The sequence below is a fragment of the Ascaphus truei genome, chromosome 23, assembly GCF_040206685.1.
Source record: "Ascaphus truei isolate aAscTru1 chromosome 23, aAscTru1.hap1, whole genome shotgun sequence".
In the NCBI taxonomy this organism is placed as follows: domain Eukaryota; kingdom Metazoa; phylum Chordata; class Amphibia; order Anura; family Ascaphidae; genus Ascaphus; species Ascaphus truei.
In genome coordinates this window covers 5,207,995-5,229,167 of record NC_134505.1, presented here as the reverse complement: position 1 = coordinate 5,229,167, position 21,173 = coordinate 5,207,995, and the positions used below count along the sequence as shown (strand labels likewise).

At 47.1% G+C, this 21,173-nt stretch overlaps 1 protein-coding gene across 1 annotated transcript; it reads left to right on the top strand.

Moving 5' to 3' along the window:
* The first annotated feature begins 932 nt into the window (after nt 1–932).
* On the top strand, nt 933–18,278 carry SOST (sclerostin). The gene is made up of 2 exons (XM_075580324.1): nt 933–1,218; nt 14,569–18,278. The coding sequence occupies exons 1-2, from the start codon at nt 1,005–1,007 to the stop codon at nt 14,985–14,987; spliced, it is 633 nt and encodes a 210-aa protein (XP_075436439.1). The 5' UTR covers nt 933–1,004; the 3' UTR covers nt 14,988–18,278.
* Nucleotides 18,279–21,173: the final 2,895 nt, after the last annotated feature.

The window sequence follows — 21,173 nt, the reverse complement described above, 5'->3', positions numbered from 1 at the left end:
TTTGGTCCTCTTCTGCTGCACTGACAGCCATTTAGTGAACCCCCCCCCCGAGCCAAATCTTTGCCGATCGATCACAGGAGAACGGATCGATCGGGAACTTTGCTAATTACTTATCATTGTGTGGGCTGCATTGATGCACATATTAAATGGGGGAAAAAATAAACAATATAAAAAATCAATAAAAAAAACTTGAACTGCTGCTTTAAAGAATTGTATCTAAAGCCCTCTCCCGCCTTAAACCTTTCTCACTGACTGCCCCGCACCTCTGGAATGCCCTTCCCCTCAGTACCCGACTAGCACCCTCTCTATCCACCTTTAAGACCCAACTCAAAACACACCTGCTTAAAGAAGCATATGAATAGCACCGTGGATAATACTATACACATGATACACAAAGCTTGGCCCCCTGCAGACGCACTTACCAGAACTCCCTCCTACTGTCTCTGTACGTCCTCCCTACCTACCAATTAGATTGTAAGCTCCTCGGGGCAGGGACTCCTCTTCCTTAATGTTACGTTTATGTCTAAAGCACTTATTCCCATGACCTGTTATTTATATTATCTGTTATTTATTTGATTACCACGTGTATTACTGCTGCGACGCGCTCTGTACATTAATGGCGCTATATACATAAAGACACACATACACCACATCCCTCCTGAATCCCCGTGGCCGGAAGCAGTGTCAGCCCTACTCTGCTTTGATGCCGGTGCTACGAATCTAGAGGTGCCGGCAAAAGTTCTTCAACTGTGAGATTTGGGGGGGGGGGGGGGGCGGGGGGAGGGATGGAGACGGGGATGGGATGTAGGCTTTCTGCAACCCCACCTCCTGTGTCACACCTCTGCCCGGCATGAATGAAGCTGGGAATTAGGTCCTTCCCATCTCTGCTGCCATTGGCCGTGCTGGCTGCAGGAAAGATTTAAAAAACCAGGGGATGGTGCTGCTCCCCGGCTGCTAATCTCTCCTACGCCCGGCGTGGCTGTGTGGCAGAAGGGAAAGGCACCATGAACGTCCCCCTGGCTACCTGCTGCCTCTTCGCCCTGCTGCAGGCTGGGCTTCACCCCCCGGCGCGGGGGTCGCCGGCTTTTAAAAACGACGCCACGGAAATCGTTCCGGGGCGGGCGGCCGAGGCGGACGCGGATGCCGGGGCGGACAACTACACCCAGAACCAGGCCAAGCACGGGGGGAGGTACCCGCATCACGCGGTTGATCCAACAGGTAAGGGGGATGCGTTAAACACATTTATTAAATCAATTATTATTTAATCGATTAAATACGTATTTGTTAATTTTTTTTTATAAATGTGTGCTTAATGTATGTGTGTATATATATATATGTGTATGTGTGTGTGTATATATATATGTGTATATATATATATATATATGTGTGTGTGTGTGTGTGTGTGTGTGTGTGTATATATGTGTATGTGTGTGTGTATATATATATGTGTGTGTGTGTGTGTGTGTGTGTGTGTATATATATATGTGTATGTGTGTGTGTATATATATATGTGTATATATATATATATATATATATATATATATATATATATGTATATGTGTGTGTGTGTGTGTGTGTGTATATGTGTATGTGTGTGTGTATATATATATGTGTGTGTGTGTGTGTGTGTGTGTATATATATATGTGTATGTGTGTGTGTGTATATATATATGTGTATATATATATATATATATGTATATATTTATATATATATGTGTGTGTGTGTGTGTATCTTTATTTATGTAGCACCAAAAGTGTGCTCAGTACTTCACCAATAATACAGGACAGGGAATTATAATAATACAATAAGTGCAGCAAAATCAGACAGTAGGAGAGGAAATCCCTGCCCCGCAGAGCTTACACTCTAAGCGGTATGTCGTGAGAGTTGCAGAGACAGCAGGTGAGGGAGGTGGATGGCAGGGCTTGGGCACCACGGGGCAGGATGTGGGGTTAATCGGAAATTAAATGAGACTACAAGGAGACAACGATCGCCCCTAGAGCAGGGGCGGGAAACTCCCGTTTTCAAGGGCCACCGGCCGGGTTTTAAGCAGGCGCCGATTGAGCCACCTGTGCTGAAGCAGGGGCTGATTGAGCCAAAAAGGGAGGAATAAGGGAGTGATCGACTAAACCATACTAATTGTGTAGAATATGTAACAATAGTGATAAATTCAATTGATAATGAAGTGTAGGTGCAACTGTGACCTGAAGTGAATCAGAAAAAGTGGGGGGTACAGCGACCTGTACTCCAAAGGGAACTCACTTAAATGCACACTACCTACATTTAAAATGTAACCTTTAATATAAAGTCCTTAAAACATATATTACCAACAGAAAAAAATGTGACCATGTTTAAAAAATGAATTAAATGAGATAACTCGTACAAACAGGCAGTCTCGTGTGCTTAAATGCTCCAGAATATCATTAAAACTGGAGAATGGGGGGCCGCTGGGGTGCAATCAGGCGGAGGGAGCGATTAAGCCCCCCACTTCACAGGTCAGCGTGATGGAGGAGTGTATATCGTAGTGGCTATTAGTAGTATCGTTTATTAGCACTTAATAGTGGCAGTATAACCTCCTAATCGGGGCTATTTTGATACAGTACTTGTCAGCCGTTTATTAGGTTGGCCATATATAAAAATGAGGGTAGTGGCGAGGCAAAGCTTCCTGGAACGGTCTAAGACCCGGTTAGGAGGTTATACTGCCACTATTAAGTGGTAATAAACGATACTAATAGCCACTACGATATACACTCCTCTATCACGCTGACCTGTGAAGTGGGGGGCTTAATCGCTCACTCCGGCTGATTTTTTTTTGACTTTTGACTTTTTGCTGATTGAGCCACCTGCGCTGAAGCAGGGGCTGATTGAGTCACCTGCGCTGAAGCAGGGGCTGATTGAGTCACCTGTGCTGAAGCAGGGGCTGATTGAGCCACCTGTGCTGAAGCTGGGACTGATTGAGCCACCTGTGCTGAAGCAGGGGCTGATTGAGTCACCTGCGCTGAAGCAGGGGCTGATTGAGCCACCTGTGCTGAAGCTGGGACTGATTGAGCCGCCTGTGCTGAAGCAGGGGCTGATTGAGCCACCTGCGCGCTGAAGCAGGGGCTGATTGAGTCACTTGTGCTGAAGCAGGGGCTGATTGAGTCACCTGTGCTGAAGCAGGGGCTAATTGAGCCACCTATGCTGAAGCTGGGACTGATTGAGCCACCTGTGCTGAAGCAGGGGCTGATTGAGCCACCTGCGCTGAAGCAGGGGCTGATTGAGCCACCTGTGCTGAAGCAGGGGCTGATTGAGCCACCTGTGCTGAAGCAGGGGCTGATTAAGCCACCTGCACTGAATGTGGGACTGATTGAGCCACCTGTGCTGAAGCAGGGGCTGATTGAGCCACCTGTGCTGACGCAGTGACTGATTGAGCCACCTGTGCTGATGCTGTGACTAATTGAGACATCCGTGCTGAAGCAGGGGCTGATTGAGCCACCTGCGCTGAAGCAGGGGCTGATTGAGCCACCTGTGCTGAAGCTGGGAACGCATTGAGACACCTGCGCTGAAGCATTGGCTGATTGAGCCACCTGTGCTGAAGCTGGGACTGATTGAGCCACCTGTGCTGAAGCTGGGACTGATTGAGCCACCTGTGCTGAAGCAGGGGCTGATTGAGCCACCTGTGCTGAAGCTGCGACTGATTGAGCCACCTGTGCTGAAGCAGGGGCTGATTGAGCCACCTGTGCTGAAGCAGGGGCTGATTGAGCCACCTGTGCTGAAGCAGGGGCTGATTGAGCCACCCGTGCTGAAGCAGGGACTGATTGAGCCACCTGTGCGGAAGCAGGGGCTGATTGAGCCACCTGTGCTGAAGCAGGGGCTGATTGAGCCACCTGTGCTGAAGCAGGGACTGATTGAGCCACCTGTGCTGACGCAGGGACTGATTGAGCCACCTGTGCTGATGCTGTGACTAATTGAGACATCCGTGCTGAAGCAGGGGCTGATTGAGCCACCCGTGCTGAAAAAAGGGGCTGATTGAGCCACCTGCACTGAAGCAGGGACTGATTGAGCCACCTGCACTGAAGCAGGGACCGATTGAGCCACCTGCACTGAAGCAGGGACCGATTGAGCCACCTGTGCTGAAGCAGGGACCGTTTGAGTTACCTTTATACAATACCTATATCGTATAAAACCCCAAAATATATCTTTTTCTTCGATCCATCACAAAGCAGTATAATTGCCCCAGAATTGGACCACTTTCGCCTTCATTGCCTGCACCCCTAACACCCCCAAGCCTGGCTCTCCCACAAGTTTGACATTCCTTCGCCGCTTGCCTTAAAATGCCGCCGTTATCAAAATCGTTAAACGCCCTGCAAACGATTAAAAAAAAAAACCCCAAAAACTTCACACATAAATGAGATGATTCTACCCCAAAGTGGTTTATTCTGTGCCCGGGCTGCAAAGAAGCCTCACCAGTATTATTAAGGATACATATTCCCATTGAACCCAAATGCCCTCTCCTAGGAGCATGTGTATCCAAGCAACAAAAAAAAACCCCATTGAAATTAATAGGGTTTTTTTTACCTATGAGCATTTATTTGGCTACAGAATTATCCCACTTCTCCCTCGATACAAATGACCTCTTGTGTGCGACATTGTGTGCAGTGTTGCTGCACCAGTGTTGATGTTGGGAGACTGATCAGTGACCCCCCTTAAAGAGCATATGGGGGGGGGGGGGGGGTCCATTATAAGTCTCCCGACTGGAAAAGTTAAAGCAAAAACAGAGCTGTAGTCATCAGAGAAGGAATCCCCCCTCAAAAGCACTTTGTATGTGTTTAATCATTCTTAGATTGTAAGCTCTTCGGGGCAGGGATTTCCTTTCCTATTGTCTGATTTTGCTGCACTTATTGTATTATTATAATTCCCCGTGCTCTATTCGTTGTGAAGCGCTGAGTACACTTTTGGCGCGATATAAATAAAGACACACAACACAATGTACGCTAGTCTTTATTTCTATCGCGCCATTGACGAACATCGCGCGTCACCGCAGTGACAATCGTATAAATAACAAATAACACATTACAGGGAAAAAAGCGCTTCAGCCGTAAAAAGTAACGCTTAGGTAAAGGGGTCCCTGCCCCGAAGAGCTTACACTCTAATTGGTAGGTAGGAAGAACGTACAGAGACAGCAGGAGCGCGTTCTTTTCATCATTCCGGTGCAATCCTTGTGCGCAAACTTTGCCCCTAAATTGTTGACACGTTAGTGAATAAGACCACTACGTATCGAATTAAAAAAAAAAAAGTCCCATTGAGATAACGTGTTTTTTTTCTTCTTTATTAGATCTGGTGCAGTGCTCTTTTTGCACCAGAATAGCTCCAGTTCACACCCCCTAACACTCTGGGAACAATAGGGCGTTTAAATCACCCTGTTTGCTCGGTAATAAAGAAATCCAGAGAGGTGAGAAAATTATAAATGTAATTAGCAGCTCTAATCCTGTTATTTAGCGACGGGTAACAATACGTGGACACTTGAAATGCTGAATTCTTTTGTTTTCCGAGCCGTTGGGGTTCATTTCCACTTGTAAAGTACGGTGTAATGTTTTTAATCTGCTCTTTAGGGAAAAAAAATAAAGTATTACAGCTCAACCCCGTTATAGCGCGATCCGTTACAGCGCGGATCCGCTTATAGCGCGGTGCACACGTGGCTCCCAATTTATCGTATGTATGAATACTTTACAACACGGTTATTGGCGTTTTAAATACTTTATTGTACAATGCACACAATGGTACATTATTTCTAACGCGATCCGCTTATAACGCGGTGTGATTCTTTGGACCCCAAGCACAGCGTTATAAGGGGGATTGAGCTGTATATGGTAAACAAGCTGTCAAGTATATCTGTTGGGGGCATATGTATGAAGGCAGTATGGGTGTGCAAATCCGGGGAAAAACCATTGCTCCGTATGTATCAAAGAAAAAAAATTCCCATTGAAATTAGTAAGGTTTTTTTTACTTTGCTACACATGATGCAAAGGTTTTGTCCAAGAATTGCTCTGCTTTTCCCTTGGTATGAATGTACGTATGTGTATGTATATCTTTATTTATATTATGCCCCCAGTGTATTCAGGGCTTTACAAAAGGGACACTAGCACCGGACAGAAGGAAAGGAAATCCCTGCCCCGGAGAGCTTGCAATCTAAGTGCTATGTTGGGAGAGTTGCAGAGGCAGCAGGTGAGGGAATTAGTGCAGTAGATGGCAGTGCTTGGACACCATGGTTGGTAGGAGAGACTGTGGGTGTGGGACAGTAGATGTCAGGGCTTGGACACCATGGTTGGTAGGAGTGACTGTGGGTGTGGGACAGTAGATGGCAGTACTTGGACACCCTGGTTGGTAGGAGAGACTGTGGGTGTGGGACAGTAGATGGCAGTGCTTGGACACAATGGTTGGTAGGAGAGACTGTGGGTGTGGGACAGTAGATGGCAGGGCTTGGACACCATGGTTGGTAGGAGTGCCTGTGGGTGTGGGACAGTAGATGGCAGTGCTTGGACACCACGGTTGATAGGAGAGACTGTGGGTGTGGGACAGTAGATGGCAGGGCTTGGACACCACGGTTGGTAGGAGAGACTGTGGGTGTGGGACAGTAGATGGCAGGGCTTGGACACCATGGTTGGTAGGAGTGACTGTGGGTGTGGGACAGTAGATGGCAGTGCTTGGACACCATGTTTGGTAGGAGAGACTGTGGGTGTGGGACAGTAGATGGCAGGGCTTGGACACCACGGTTGGTAGGAGTGACGGTGGGTGTGGGACAGTAGATGGCAGGGCTTGGACAACATGGTTGGTAGGAGAGACTGTGGGTGTGGGACATTAGCCAGGAGACCAGGCTGTTGGGAGGCTTCATGTAAGAGATGGGTTTTCAGGTTGGACTTGAAGGTGGGGAGAGAAGGTGCTCGGCGTATACTGAGTGTGAGGGAGTCCCACAGGTAAGGGGGATATGTTTAAAAGTGAGAGAGCAGTAGAGGTGAGAAGTGGTGGAAAGGAGACAGTTATGGGTAGAGTGCAGGGGGCATAACGAGAGGTCAAAGCCGATATGTAGGGAGGAGCAGATGAGCAGAGAGCCTGAGAAAGGAGCGGTGAGCCATGAGTCAAGGCGAATGCTTCATTTAAGAGGTGGGTTTTAAGGTTTGACATCCGCCCCCGTTATCTTCTGAAAATGTTTAGCATGGTCTCAATCTCTTAGGACCGTACATCCATCCTTCAAATGATAGATACAAGACGCCTCATTCATGGCTTTAACATATCAGGCTCTATGTATCATAGGGACAATGTAGGAACAAAGTTATTACACCTCGCTGAAGTCTCTACCATTATTAGAGAGCAGTGAAGAACACATTTTCAGAATGGGACCGGAAACCTTGCATTCTTCACTGCTCTCCAAGAAATGGAAGAGGTGTAAACTGGGACGGAGACGCAGAATGTGATACATCTCATTATAATCTGTGTGCCATAACAATCCTCCCTAACTCCTCCTACTGACTCTCCCCAAGGTGCAAGCTGGGACGGAGACGCAGAATGTGATACATCTCATTATAAACTGTGCCCCATGTAACTCCCCCCAACTCCTCCTACTGACTCTCCCCAAGGTGCATGCTGGGACAGAGACGCAGAATGTGATACATCTCATTATAATCTGTGTGCCATAACAATCCTCCCTAACTCCTCCTACTGACTCTCCCCAAGGTGCAAGCTGGGACAGAGACGCAGAATGTGATACATCTCATTATAATCTGTGCACCATGTAACTCCCCCCAACTCCTCCTACTGACTCTCCCCAAGGTGCATGCTGGGACAGAGACGCAGAATGTGATACATCTCATTATAATCTGTGCCCCATGTAACTTCTCCCTAACTCCTCCTACTGACCCTCCCCAAGGTGCAAGCTGGGGCAGAGACGCAGAATGTGATACATCTCATTATAATCTGTGCACCATGTAACTCCCCCCCAACTCCTCCTACTGACTCTCCCCAAGGTGCAAGCTGGGACGGAGACGCAGAATGTGATACATCTCATTATAATCTGTGCCCCATGTAACTCCCCCCCAACTCCTCCTACTGACTATCCCCAAGGTGCAAGGGGCAGAGATGCAGAATGTGCTACATCTCATTATAATCTGTGCACCATGTAACTCCCCCCAACTCCTCCTACTGACTCTCCCCAAGGTGCAAGCTGGGGCAGGGACGCAGAATGTGGTACATCTCATTATAATCTGTGCCCCATGTAACTCCCCCAACTCCTCCTACTGACTCTCCCCAAGGTGCATGCTGGGGCAGGGACGCAGAATGTGGTACATCTCATTATAATCTGTGCCCCATGTAACTCCCCCAACTCCTCCTACTGACTCTCCCCAAGGTGCAAGCTGGGGCAGAGACGCAGAATGTGATACATCTCATTATAATCTGTGCACCATGTAACTCCCCCCCAACACCTCCTACTGACTCACCCCAAGGTGCAAGCTGGGGCAGAGACGCAGAATGTGATACATCTCATTTTAATCTGTGCACCATGTAACTCCCCCCAACTCCTCCTACTGACTCTCCCCAAGGTGCAAGCTAGGGCAGAGACGCAGAATGTGATACATCTCATTATAATCTGTGCACCATGTAACTCCCCCCAACTCCTCCTACTGACTCTCCCCAAGGTGCATGCTGGGGCAGAGACGCAGAATGTGATACATCTCATTATAATCTGTGCGCCATGGAACTCCTCCCTAAATCCCCCTATTGTCACCCCCCAAATCGCAACGTGACGCTGAAAACTTGGAGCAAAGACCGTGATACATAGTCGCACAGAGACGCAAGTTGAACACGCACGGAAGTCGTAAAACAAATATTCAGACGTTGCATCGTTGAACCAAGATAATACGCAAAGTGCACGCAAAAAAAATATACAAAAGACTTTTTTTCAAATTAAAACATTCCAGCATCATTACATTGATAGGTACGAGTGTGATGACTTTTCTGAGCGCTGTCTAGACAGAATCACAATGAACGCAAACGCATATCCCCCCGTGTCCTCCGATTACAAAAGAATCCAATGTTACAATGGAGAATAAGCGTTCTTTCATGGAGTCGCCGATACCGGCTTTAATAATTAAATGCCAAGGCACCCACGCAGGAAACCGCTGACGAATTTCTCCAACGCTAGTACAGCCAGCGTTCTGTCTTTAATTAATTTCAGTCTGGGCCATCCATTCCAAGGCTGACATTTGGGTTCGCAGCTTCCCTTTCATGTCCATGGATGGTATGTGGGAATACAATGGGTGAGGAGGACCATGCTGAGAGAACTTTGCAATGACAGCCACAGGAGACAAAAGGGACCTGGGGTTATCATAGCTGATGACCTTAGAGTGGTCAAACAGTGTGATAGTGCTGCAGGGGTTGAGAGTAGCACATTGGGTTTCCTGGTGTTTAACTTTCTTAAAAGGGCAGTCCCTCCTAGGGACGAAGGGTTCCTATGGCAGTGACATATTTATGGGGTAAGGGGCAAAGTGTCCTAATGGCAGTGACGTGTTTAAGGGGTCAGTCCCTTCTAGGGGCAAAGTGTCCTAATGGCAGTGACGTGTTTAAGGGGTCAGTCCCTTCTAGGGGCAAAGTGTACTAATGGCAGTGACATGGTTAAGGGGTCAGTCCCTCCTAAGGGCAAAGTGTACTAATGGCAGTGACATGGTTAAGGGGTCAGTCTCTCCTAGGGGCAAAGTGTACTAATGGCAGTGACATGGTTAAGGGGTCGGTCTCTCCTAGGGGCAAAGTGTACTAATGGCAGTGACATGGTTAAGGGGTCAGTCCCTCCTAGGGGCAAAGTGTACTAATGGCAGTGACATGGTTAAGGGGTCAGTCTCTCCTAGGGGCAAAGTGTACTAATGGCAGTGACAGGGTTAAGGGGTCAGTCTCTCCTAGGGGCAAAGTGTACTAATGGCAGTGACAGGGTTAAGGGGTCAGTCTCTCCTAGGGGCACAGTGTACTAATGGCAGTGACATGGTTAAGGGGTCAGTCTCTCCTAGGGGCAAAGTGTACTAATGGCAGTGACATGTTGCATGTCCCCGCTTACTTACACTTAGCTCTGGCCATCTACATATTTTATGAAGCGCATCATGAGAACTAAAGGGGAGATGTATTAACGTAAATAAAGTTTGTTTCGATGCGTTGCGCTATTTACTGCTCGCGTTTTGCGTCAACCGTATCAAAATTGTTTCTTACATCTGGCGCAAATTGTTGCCAAGAAAAGTTTGACGCCTCCTCGGAACTGGCGCAGGATACCCCTGCTTCAGCACAGGTAGTCAACGGTTGAGCCGCCTGTGCTGAAGCAGGGAAATCCTTCAAAAGCTGACCTGTTGGTGGCGCAAGAGGGCAGGAGCTGGCCGCCCTGGCACTGCTAGATAAAGGCGTCACAATGGTCTCCCGTATACTGCCGTCCCTCTCCCTCTCCTCTTCCTCTCTCCCTCTATTGTGTTATTACAAGTGGGAATGTATTGGGGGGGGGGGCCCGTTTGCTTTTGGGGGATCCCGGTGGAAAAAAAGATTCGTAGATCTAATACTTTAAGCAATCCCCCAAATCTCTAACGCAGGGGTGCGCCAACTTTCTACGCTGCACCCCCCCCCCTTGCCTGCTCCGCCCCAGCGCTTGCGTTCCCCCTTACATAGGAACCGGCGTCAGCGGGGTCATGTGACGTCACGTGACCCTGCGGCGTAATTTGATGCTCGTTGCCATGGCGTTGCCCGAAGCTAAGTAAGTTACAGAGGCCCAGCGCGCTCCCCGACATTTAATTTTAATGCTTTGGGGAAGAGCGCAGGGCCTCTGCAACCGATGGCCCCCCCTCCCCCCCCCAAAAAAAAATCTTGCGCCACCCCCCCTCCCCCCCCCAGTTTGTGCCCCCCTGCTCTAACTTACATGGGCAGGGGAAAATACATTGCATGACTACCTAGTAATGCCTCTCTATGCATTATTATATCAATAAGGCATCTCTATTCCTTGATACAACTCAACCCCCTTATAACGCTGTGCTTGGGGTCCAAAGAATCACATCGCACTATAAGCGGATCGCGTAAGAAATAATGTTCCATTGCACGCATTGTACAACAAAGTATTTAAGACGCCAATAACCGTGTTGTAAAGTATTCATACATACGATAAATTGGGAGTCACGTGTGCATCGCGATATAAGCGGATTCGCGTTGTAGCGGATCGCGTTGTAGCGGGGTTTAGCTGTACCTTCACCTCCATAATGCTCCGGAACTGTGGGAAGAGCGATGACACGTCGCTGCGAATACACTGATGATCGTGTGATCGGTGATCGTGCATTCGCGTAATATAGGAAGCCCTAAAGCTTGTGAAAAAAAATATCCATTTTAAGAAATGGAACACCCTATTCCTAGCTTTCCGAACAGATATGTACAGCTCAACCCCGTTATAGCGCGATCCGTTACAACGCGGATCCGCTTATAACGCGATGCATGCGTGGCTCCCAATTTTCTTATTTACGAATACTTTACAACACGATTATTGGCGTCTTAAATACTTTGTTGTACAACGCATACAATGGTACATTATTTCTAACGCGATCCGCTTATAGCGCGGTGTGATTCTTTGGACCCCAAGCGCAGGGTTATAAGGGGGGTTGAGCTGTATATGTATCTGCTTGCACTGAAATGCCAGCTAAAGTTGGAATTATAATAATGGCTTTAATATAGCACTTTTCTCCCAATGCGTCTCAATTACAGTATAGCGTGTGGTACGCAGCACATAAGAATGTTACAGACACAATCCCTGCCTTGTAGAGCTTACGGTCGATGTGTTTTTTTGATGCCTGAGGCACAGGGAGATAAAGTGATTTGCCCAAGGTTCACACTCTTACTCACTGAGCCGCTCCTTCTCCTGCTTCACACTCAGTGTCTTTACTCACTGAGCCGCTCCTTCTCCTGCTTCACACTCAGTGTCTTTACTCACTGAGCCGCTCCTTCTCCTGCTTCACACTCAGTGTCTTTACTCACTGAGCCGCTCCTTCTCCTGCTTCACACTCAGTATCTTTACTCACTGAGCCGCTCCTTCTCCTGCTTCACACTCAGTGCCAGTCAGTGTCTTTACTCACTGAGCTGCTCCCTGTCCTGCTTCACACTCAGAGCCAGTCAGTGTCTTTACTCACTGAGCCGCTCCTTCTCCTGCTTCACACTCAGTGCCAGTCAGTGTCTTTACTCACTGAGCCGCTCCTTCTCCTGCTTCACATTCAGTGCCAGTCAGTGTCTTTACTCACTGAGCCGCTCCTTCTCCTGCTTCACACTCAGTGCCAGTCAGTGTCTTTACTCACTGAGCCGCTCCTTCTCCTGCTTCACACTCAGTGCCAGTCAGTGTCTTTACTCACTGAGCCGCTCCTTCTCCTGCTTCACACTCAGTGCCAGTCAGTGTCTTTACTCACTGAGCCGCTCCTTCTCCTGCTTCACACTCACTGCCAGTCAGTGTCTTTACTCACTGAGCCGCTCCTTCCCCTGCTTCACACTCAGTGCCGGTCAGTGTCTTTACTCACTGAGCCGCTCCTTCTCCTTCTTCACACTCAGTGCCAGTCAGTGTCTTTACTCACTGAGCCGCTCCCTCTCCTGCTTCACACTCAGTGCCAGTCGGTGTCTTTACTCACTGAGCCGCTCCTTCTCCTGCTTCACACTCAGTGCCAGTCGGTGTCTTTACTCACTGAGCCGCTCCTTCTCCTGCTTCACACTCAGTGCCAGTCAGTGTCTTTACTCACTGAGCCGCTCCTTCTCCTACTTCACACTAAGTGCCAGTCAGTGTCTTTACTCACTGAGCCGCTCCTTCTCCTGCTTCACACTCGCTGCCAGTCAGTGTCTTTACTCACTGAGCCACTCCTTCCCCTGCTTCATACTCAGTGCCGGTCAGTGTCTTTACTCACTGAGCCGCTCCTTCTCCTGCTTCACACTCAGTGCCAGTCAGTGTCTTTACTCACTGAGGCGTCCTTCTCCTGCTTCACACTCAGTGCCAGTCAGTGTCTTTACTCACTGAGCCGCTCCTTCTCCTGCTTCACACTCAGTGCCAGTCAGTGTCTTTACTCACTGAGCCGCTCCCTCTCCTGCTTCACACTCAGTGCCAGTCAGTGTCTTTACTCACTGAGCCGCTCCCTCTCCTGCATCACACTCAGTGCCAGTCAGTGTCTTTACTCACTGAGCCGCTCCTTCTCCTGCTTCACACTAAGTGCCAGTCAGTGTCTTTACTCACTGAGCGCTCCTTCCCCTGCTTCACTCTCAGTGCCAGTCAGTGTCTTTACTCACTGAGCCGCTACCTCTCCTGCTTCACACTCAGTGCCAGTCAGTGTCTTTACTCACTGAGCCGCTCCCTCTCCTGCATCACACTCAGTGCCAGTCAGTGTCTTTACTCACTGAGCCGCTCCTTCTCCTGCTTCACACTAAGTGCCAGTCAGTGTCTTTACTCACTGAGCGCTCCTTCCCCTGCTTCACTCTCAGTGCCAGTCAGTGTCTTTACTCACTGAGCCGCTACCTCTTCTGCTTCACACTCAGTGCCAGTCAGTGTCTTTACTCACTGAGCCGCTCCTTCTTCTGCTTCACACTCAGTGCCAGTCAGTGTCTTTACTCACTGAGCCGCTCCTTCTCTAATAAGATGTCTCCCTTAATTCTCTAGGATTTCCGACCACCCTGACATGATTGAACATATTTTACTTTCACTGTAGATGAGCGGGAGCTATTGTGCTAGTAGAAAATGAGTAATGATACAAAAACCAATGTTTGAGTACCCTTCAAAGCTGCCGTTCAAGCTGTGGTTTAAAAAAAAAATGTCATTCAATATGTGCATCAATACATCCTACACACTGACAAGTGATTAGCTAAGCTGCTGATCGATCCGTTCTCCTGTAATCGATCAATGAAATTCAGCTCGGGGGTTCACTAAATGCATCTTGGGTCGTCTTCTACTGCACTGACGGCCAAAGTTCTGTGAGGAAGATCACGTGACCAGGCAGGCACTAGATTCAATTGGTGCACTGCTAGAGAGAGGGCGGGGCTCAAAAAGGTGATGCTGTTTCAGAAGGGGAAGGGGGTGTGACTTTGTAAATGGTTGCTTCTGGAACAAAAATTCTTGTTACATTAGAATACATAAAAAACATTTAAAAAAATCTTTAAATGTTATTTAGTTTTTAAACGCTACAAGTATTTTCTCATAGTACAGAACAGATTTATTTAAAAAAAAAAAACACGTGTAGGATATTGTTTGGTCTGCAGCTTTAATACCAACTTTTAACTGGTGCTAAAACGGTCGGGAAACTGTTATCCAACGTCTTCTTGGATGGGAGGGTTTTTATTGTCCTAGCTGACATCATACATCCTCGGAACACCCGCCCCCACCGCTCCTCTTGTGCCCTCCTTCTTAGTCTGTAAGCTCTTTGGATCAGAGTTCCCCTGACATTTTGGTGTTAATCTGTTTTTTAAACGTTTAGTCTTTCAGCCCTATAGCGATGCTATGTAGAAAGTGGTCCATTACGGCATAAATACATACTAATCGTCGTTCTGTTTTCTTTCCTTTGTAGATGCGTCGGACTTCAGCTGCAGAGAGCTACGGTCCACTCAACACATCATCGATGGTCCTTGCCGGAGCCCTAAACCTATCAAGGAACTCGTGTGCTCCGGCCAATGCCTCCCTTCCCACCTCCTCCCCAACTCCATCGGCCGCGGGAAGTGGTGGCGGCAGAGTGCCACGGATTACCGCTGCGTCCCCGCTCACAGCCACACGCAGCGCGTCCAGCTGGCCTGCCCCGAGAACGAGGTGCGGACGTACAAGGTCCGCGTGGTGACGGCGTGCCGCTGCAAGCGCTACACCCGTTTCCACAACCAGTCGCAGCTGAAGGACGTCGGCAGGGACCCCGCCGGCTCGCCGAAGAACAAGAAGCCTCGGCTGGCCGGGCCGAGAAGCAAATCCAACCAACACGAACTGGAGAACGCATATTAGCCACTCGCTATTGGAAGGGGCAGTGGCTATTTATACCTTTGTTTTTAAGGCTTTCAAGCTGACAGAAGTAAACGAAAAGCCGGAGAGGTGACCCGTAGAGGAGCATGTGCAGATTGCCTGAGAAGTTGTGCTAGATCTTTCGGATGATGACAAATTAATCTGATAAACGGCTCTGGATTAAACTGAGCCCACAGCTTGGAAGGAAGTAGACAGAACGGCTTAACTGAAGTAGAGAAAGCCACATGTTATGTATATTACATTTGAAGCAGTATTCCCATTTGGCAACAGGTTGCACTGTTCCATTATTTGTGGCGTTTCACTGATATTCTGGTTGTTCAACTGGTCCCCATACAGGCTATGAGCACCAAAGTGGAACCCATGGCCCAAGTTAAGATTTTGAGATACGGTCATGCTTTTTTAATGGGGTCTGATGACAGTGAATGGGGTTATTAAGACTAGTGGGTCGGTATTTGCTTTATAGGATGGGCCAAAGAGTGAATCGGCTACATTTTAGTGTTGATTAACACATATATTTTATTCTGCAGTACAGCTCAACCCCGTTATAGCGCGATCCGTTACAACGCGGATCCGCTCGTAGCGCGATGCGCGCGTGGCTCCCAATTTATCGTATGTATGAATACTTTACCACACGGTTATTGGCGTCTTAAATACTTTGTTGTACAACGCATACAATGGTACATTATTTCTAACGCGATCCGCTTATAGCGCGGTGTGACTCTTTGGAACCTAAGCACAGCGTTATAAGGGGGTTGAGCTGTATTAGGGTTTATAGTGCAAGCAGGCCTTTACCAACACGTCTCCCGTAATATTCAGAGGACTACGCAACATAACCCAATTCACCGTCATGAAGTCTTCATGTGTACATCAAAATATTACCGCGGAAACCCCCCCCCCCTTTACAAGAAAGGATGATTCTTACAAAGCTTGAATTTTCCGTTTGTTGGCAAACCAGATGAAAAGCGAGCGGTGCAAGCGGAGAGCGATATGTAATAAAAGTTGAGACATATTTACGAAGCAGTGCTAAGTGCACAATAGGTATGCCATAGGGTGCCTCAGTAAAAATGGCCCCATTCTTGTGTTGACAATCGATTAATCGATTGATCATTGATTTATCATCAATCGATTGATCATTGATTGATGATCATTGATTGATCATTGATTTATGAGCATTGATTGATTGATCATTGATGATCATTGATTTATCATCAATCGATTGATCATTTATTGATGATTATTGATTGAGCATTGATTGATCATTGATTGATCATCAATCGATTGATCATTGATTGGTGATCATTGATTGATGATCATTGATTTATCATCAATCGATTGATCATTGATTGATGATCATTGATTGATCATTGATTGATTGATCATTGATTGATTGATCATTGATTCGAGCATCGAGGGGTGTCTGCGACGTTTACCAGCTGCAAAATCCGGGCCAAATTGCCACCAAAAACTAGCACCAGATATTTGCCCTGGTTTTAATAATAATAATAGCATGTTCTTGTATAGCGCTGCTAATTATACGCAGCGCTTTACAGAGACATTTTGCAGGCGCAGGTCCCTGCCCCGTGGAGCTTACAATCTATGTTTTTGGTGCCTGAGGCACAGGGAGACAAAGTGACTTGCCCAAGGTCACAAGGAGCTGACACCGGGAATTGAACCAGGTTCCCTGCTTCAAACTCAGTGCCATTCAGTGTCTTTTACTCACTGAGCCGCTCCCTCTCCTTGACCTGGTTTTGCCGACAGAAGACTTGGCGACCCATCGCTGCCTCTTTATCAATGTCTCTTGTCGGCAAAATCGGAGATAAAAACTGGTGCAGACATAATGCACCACATGTAGCCATAGAAGGAACCCCCTCCTTTCTTGATAATGGGGAGTATTCCTTTATTTGGTGCGGGATTCTCTAACCTCCCAGTTTTGCCCATTATTGAACAGCAAGGGGGGGGGGGGAGGGGGGAACATATCAAGGCAAAAGTGGTGCAATTCTGGGGCAAAATATAAATGGCAGTGTATGTTTTTTGCCCCAGATTAACACCATTTGGCCTTCATACAGGTCCCCAGGCTGCAAAACCAAAATAGCAGCATATGTGTCCAAAAAATGATTCCCATTGAAAGCAACTGGATTTTCCCCTTTGAATCCGGTGTCATTCTTTGACACTGCTTTTGTACCAGTTTTGCAGCAGCAAATAACCCCCCCTAGCCTCCCATTATGATTAGGAAGGATGGAGGCAGAAGATACCCATCCAAGCGTATAGGCTGTGACAACTCTTCTGGCGCCACAAGTTGTCTTATGGATTAGCACTGCTTAGTAAAGAGGCACCAAGCATGTTACAGACGAACCATAGGAAGGTTATTCCTTACACTGCAATAGTGCCGATCGGGGTACTATCACAGTGAACACATTCCCCCCCCCCCCCGTCTCCTGGCTTCCTTGTTCTTGTCTTCTGTTGTTGAAACATATTAAGGTTTACCTGACCCGCGCTACAACGCGCGTCTGTTACCGGAAGCGCTCGTCTTTAACCCCTAATTGTCCCGTTGACTGAAATATTTAAGGAGATGTCACGTTTATTATTATATGTTGTGTAGAACAAAAAGGTTTATAAGTGCCCATCGCACACACTAAAAGTTGGTTGTTTCTTAATTTAAGACACACAGAACGTTTCATTTTTCACTGTAGTCTGTTTTCACCGCTCCCGTTTCTCCTTCTTATTTATTTAACTGTTTTTTTATTTATTTTTATTCCTCAACACTGAATCCAACTTTTTAAATCAAAATGCCTAAGGGAATAATTCTTTATCCGCCGTAGCGTTCATTCGGGCCATTTTCGGTCAAAACTCCGCATTGAATATCTATTTCGGGCCCAAAAATGGTCTGAAATGGTAACTTTGGCAGATATACAATTTACTGTACCCCTTAACCCCTCTAATTTGGTTGCAAACTATTAGCAGTATAATTGGACTTCAGAGAATCTTATCGGAGATGTTTAGGAGAAGACACCTCTGCTAATACCCTCCGGCCTAGATTGATCAAAGCCTGATGCCCGGTTTGGCGCCTGTTCTGGTGCCAACTGCCGTTGATTTTAGACAGTTACTGACAGAACAGTGGCGTTACCCCGCGGCACACTTTAATAAGTCCCACGCCTTTGTCGTCTGTATGGAAAACAGCTCTGTGTTTCTTAGCGAAGTGGAGCAAGCGAGAATTAATGGCAGTAGTTGACGTGTGAAAACTTTACTGCAGGCTTTTGGCCTTTTCACGTTTTTTTTTTTTTAAATCAAAACAATAGCTTAAAAAAGATGAAATACGGTTGATAACCTGTTTTAGAGGTCATAGCTTTGAGCTCACTTTATTGATGGGTCAATTTTGAAGTGAAACTTCTTTGCTGGCACCTACCAAAATGTCGCTTGCAGTAAATTGCCTTCATGGTGACGGAAGTACAGTAACGGAAGTGAAGTCATTGCTGGCAGAAGGGGCTGCTGGCGACGTCAGTGTTGGCAGCTCGGCGCGCATGCGCAGAGGTCTCCGCATTGGGAGACAGAGACAACACACACACACGCAGAGACACACATAGAGAGACACACACACGCAGAGACACACATAGAGAGACGCACACGCCGAGACGCACATAGATAGACACACACGCAGAGACACACGCACACGCAGAGACACAAATAGAGAGAGACACACACACATAGATACACACACAGAGACACACGTAGAGAGAGACACACACACAAACACACGCAGAGACACACATAGAGAGACACACACACACAGAGAGACACACACACACAGACACACACGCAGAGACATACATAGACACACACACACGCAGAGACACACATAGAGAGACACACACACGCAGAGACACACATAGAGAGAGACACACACACAGAGACACACCCAGAGACACAACACATATACTGAGACACACAGACACACACACACACACACACACACACACACACACACACACACACACAGAGACACACACACACAATCAGACACAACAAAGTCACAGTTAGTATAAATATAGAAGTGCAAATAGCTAAAACAGGGGGGGTGTGCCTAGCAGGCGTGTTCTACGTCACACTTATTTACGTTTTGTCCCTGAAATTGTGTTTTGATTTTTCATTAAAAACATCACCATCACAAATACAATTTCTGTGACAAAAGACAAAGAAGTTTCACTTAAATTACTCGTGCTCATCACCCGCACCCTTTTTTTTGGAGGGAATTGAAACTTTAAGCTGTTTCCCCCCCAATTAAAAGATCAAGGGGGGTAGCTGTATGTCGTCCGAAGTGTCCATTTGTGCAGATTTAAGGTGAAAACTCCTGTAGACAACAGTGGGGATTCTTGTACTAAAACGGTTACTTTAGAGTATGTAGAATAAACCCCAAATTGTGAAAAAGTTCAGTAACAAATCTGACCACACACATATCCCTTTGGTTAAGTGCTAGTTAGGAGCTAGTACCTGAGTTGTGAAAGTAGCAGATTACCGTCATTATATAATATTATTAGCCATCACGGATGACTTTTTAAGCAGCTTTTTTTTTTTTTAAATCTTAAAGACACTCATCTTTCACAGGCCGCGAACAAAATGTCTTTACACCAATACTTCTCCAGATGCTATTAAACCACTTTATAAGACTGAGATGAAAGTGAACTGAAATGAAACCTGTTTATTTTCTTTTGAATGGCTGAACTTTTAAACTGAGATAATACCGAGCTTCCGATTTAATACCCATTTTATTAACCATGCATGGTATGGCGTTTTCATCTCCTTCCGTTCTTTTGAATGGCCCACACAACACAGCACAAATTCTTTGTGCAACGATTACAATGACGTATTTATTTTTCTCGTGTAACTTATTTTATGCATAACTTGTTTCCTGTACAAATATTAGGCGTACTATCGCCCTTATAAAGTATTATGGTTTATATTATTCCAGATGTTTTCAATATATTGTTAATAAACTTTATAAAAAAAATAAAAAAAAATGTGTATGTTGTATTTTTTATGATAGGTCAACGGGGTGGACATTCTGGGCAATAATAAAATCCCTACTCTCTGATTGGTCAAAATTCTGGGTTATTGACCAATAATGCCCAGATTTTTGGCAAGTCTGAGAGGTGAAGACTTCTTTACTTACTTCGATGCTGCGACGGAGGTACTTTGGCGGTCAAGAGGAGCAGGTGGAAGATGATGTCAAGAGGAGCAGATGGAAGAGGATGGGGACTTTAAGAGAAGGCTGTGGTCCGCCAAGGGAGGGAGTCGCAGGGAGGGCTTGTGTTTCCGAGGGGAAAACGGGGATGTGATCCGTGGGATCTGGGAGGGTGTTTATGTGAGCAAGAGGGGAGAAGAATGAAGGGCATGTGTTGCGAAGAGATTGCCCAACCATGCGTGTAGAGCAAGAGGGGGGGGTCCATTAGTAAATGTTGCATGACAATAATGACAATCTTAAAATTGTGCTTATAATAGAAATAATTTGGCAGTGCATCATCTGGACATGAAGGCCCTGGTGAGTTAAAGGTCAGTTCTATATTGTCCAGGCCAGTTTCAGATAACGATCCCCATAAAAGTCAATGGTCAATTTTTCTCTCCCCCATTCCCTCTCTCTCTCCCCCAATACCCTTTCTCTGCTCCTACCTCATTCCCTCTCTCTCACCCCCAATCCCCTCTCTCTGTTCCTACCCCATTCCCTCTCTCTTAACCCTCCCCATCTCATCTCTCTCTCCATCCCACATCTCTTGCTCTCCCTATTCCCTCTCTCTGTCCCCCCACATTCCCTCTCTCTTTCCCCCAACTCCTCTTTTTGTCCCTCCATCCACTCTCTCCATCTCCTTTCCTTTGCCCCCTCTGTGTCTCTCCATCCCCTCTCCCTCCACTCATCCTCTCTCCCTATCTCTCCACATCCCCCTCTCTCCCCCTCCATCTTCTCTCTCGTTTCTCCTCACATCCTCTCTCCACCCCCCTCTCTCTCCCTCCCCTCTCTTTTACTCCCCCCATGCCCCCCTCTCTCTCTCCCCATCCCCTCTCTTTCTTACCCCCAACCCCTCTCTCTCTCCCCCCCATCCCCTCTCTCCCCATTCCTCTCTCTGCCCCCCCCAAATCTCCCTTCTGTACAAAGAGTGAAAGCCCTGCCCACTCTCCCTC

Bases quoted from the DNA above. Each gene is read 5' to 3' on its own strand.
- SOST (XM_075580324.1), top strand. From the start codon at position 1,005: ATGAACGTCCCCCTGGCTACCTGCTGCCTCTTCGCCCTGCTGCAGGCT. The intron at 1,219-14,568 runs GTAAGGGGGATG...TTTCCTTTGTAG, and splicing joins TCACGCGGTTGATCCAACAG to ATGCGTCGGACTTCAGCTGC.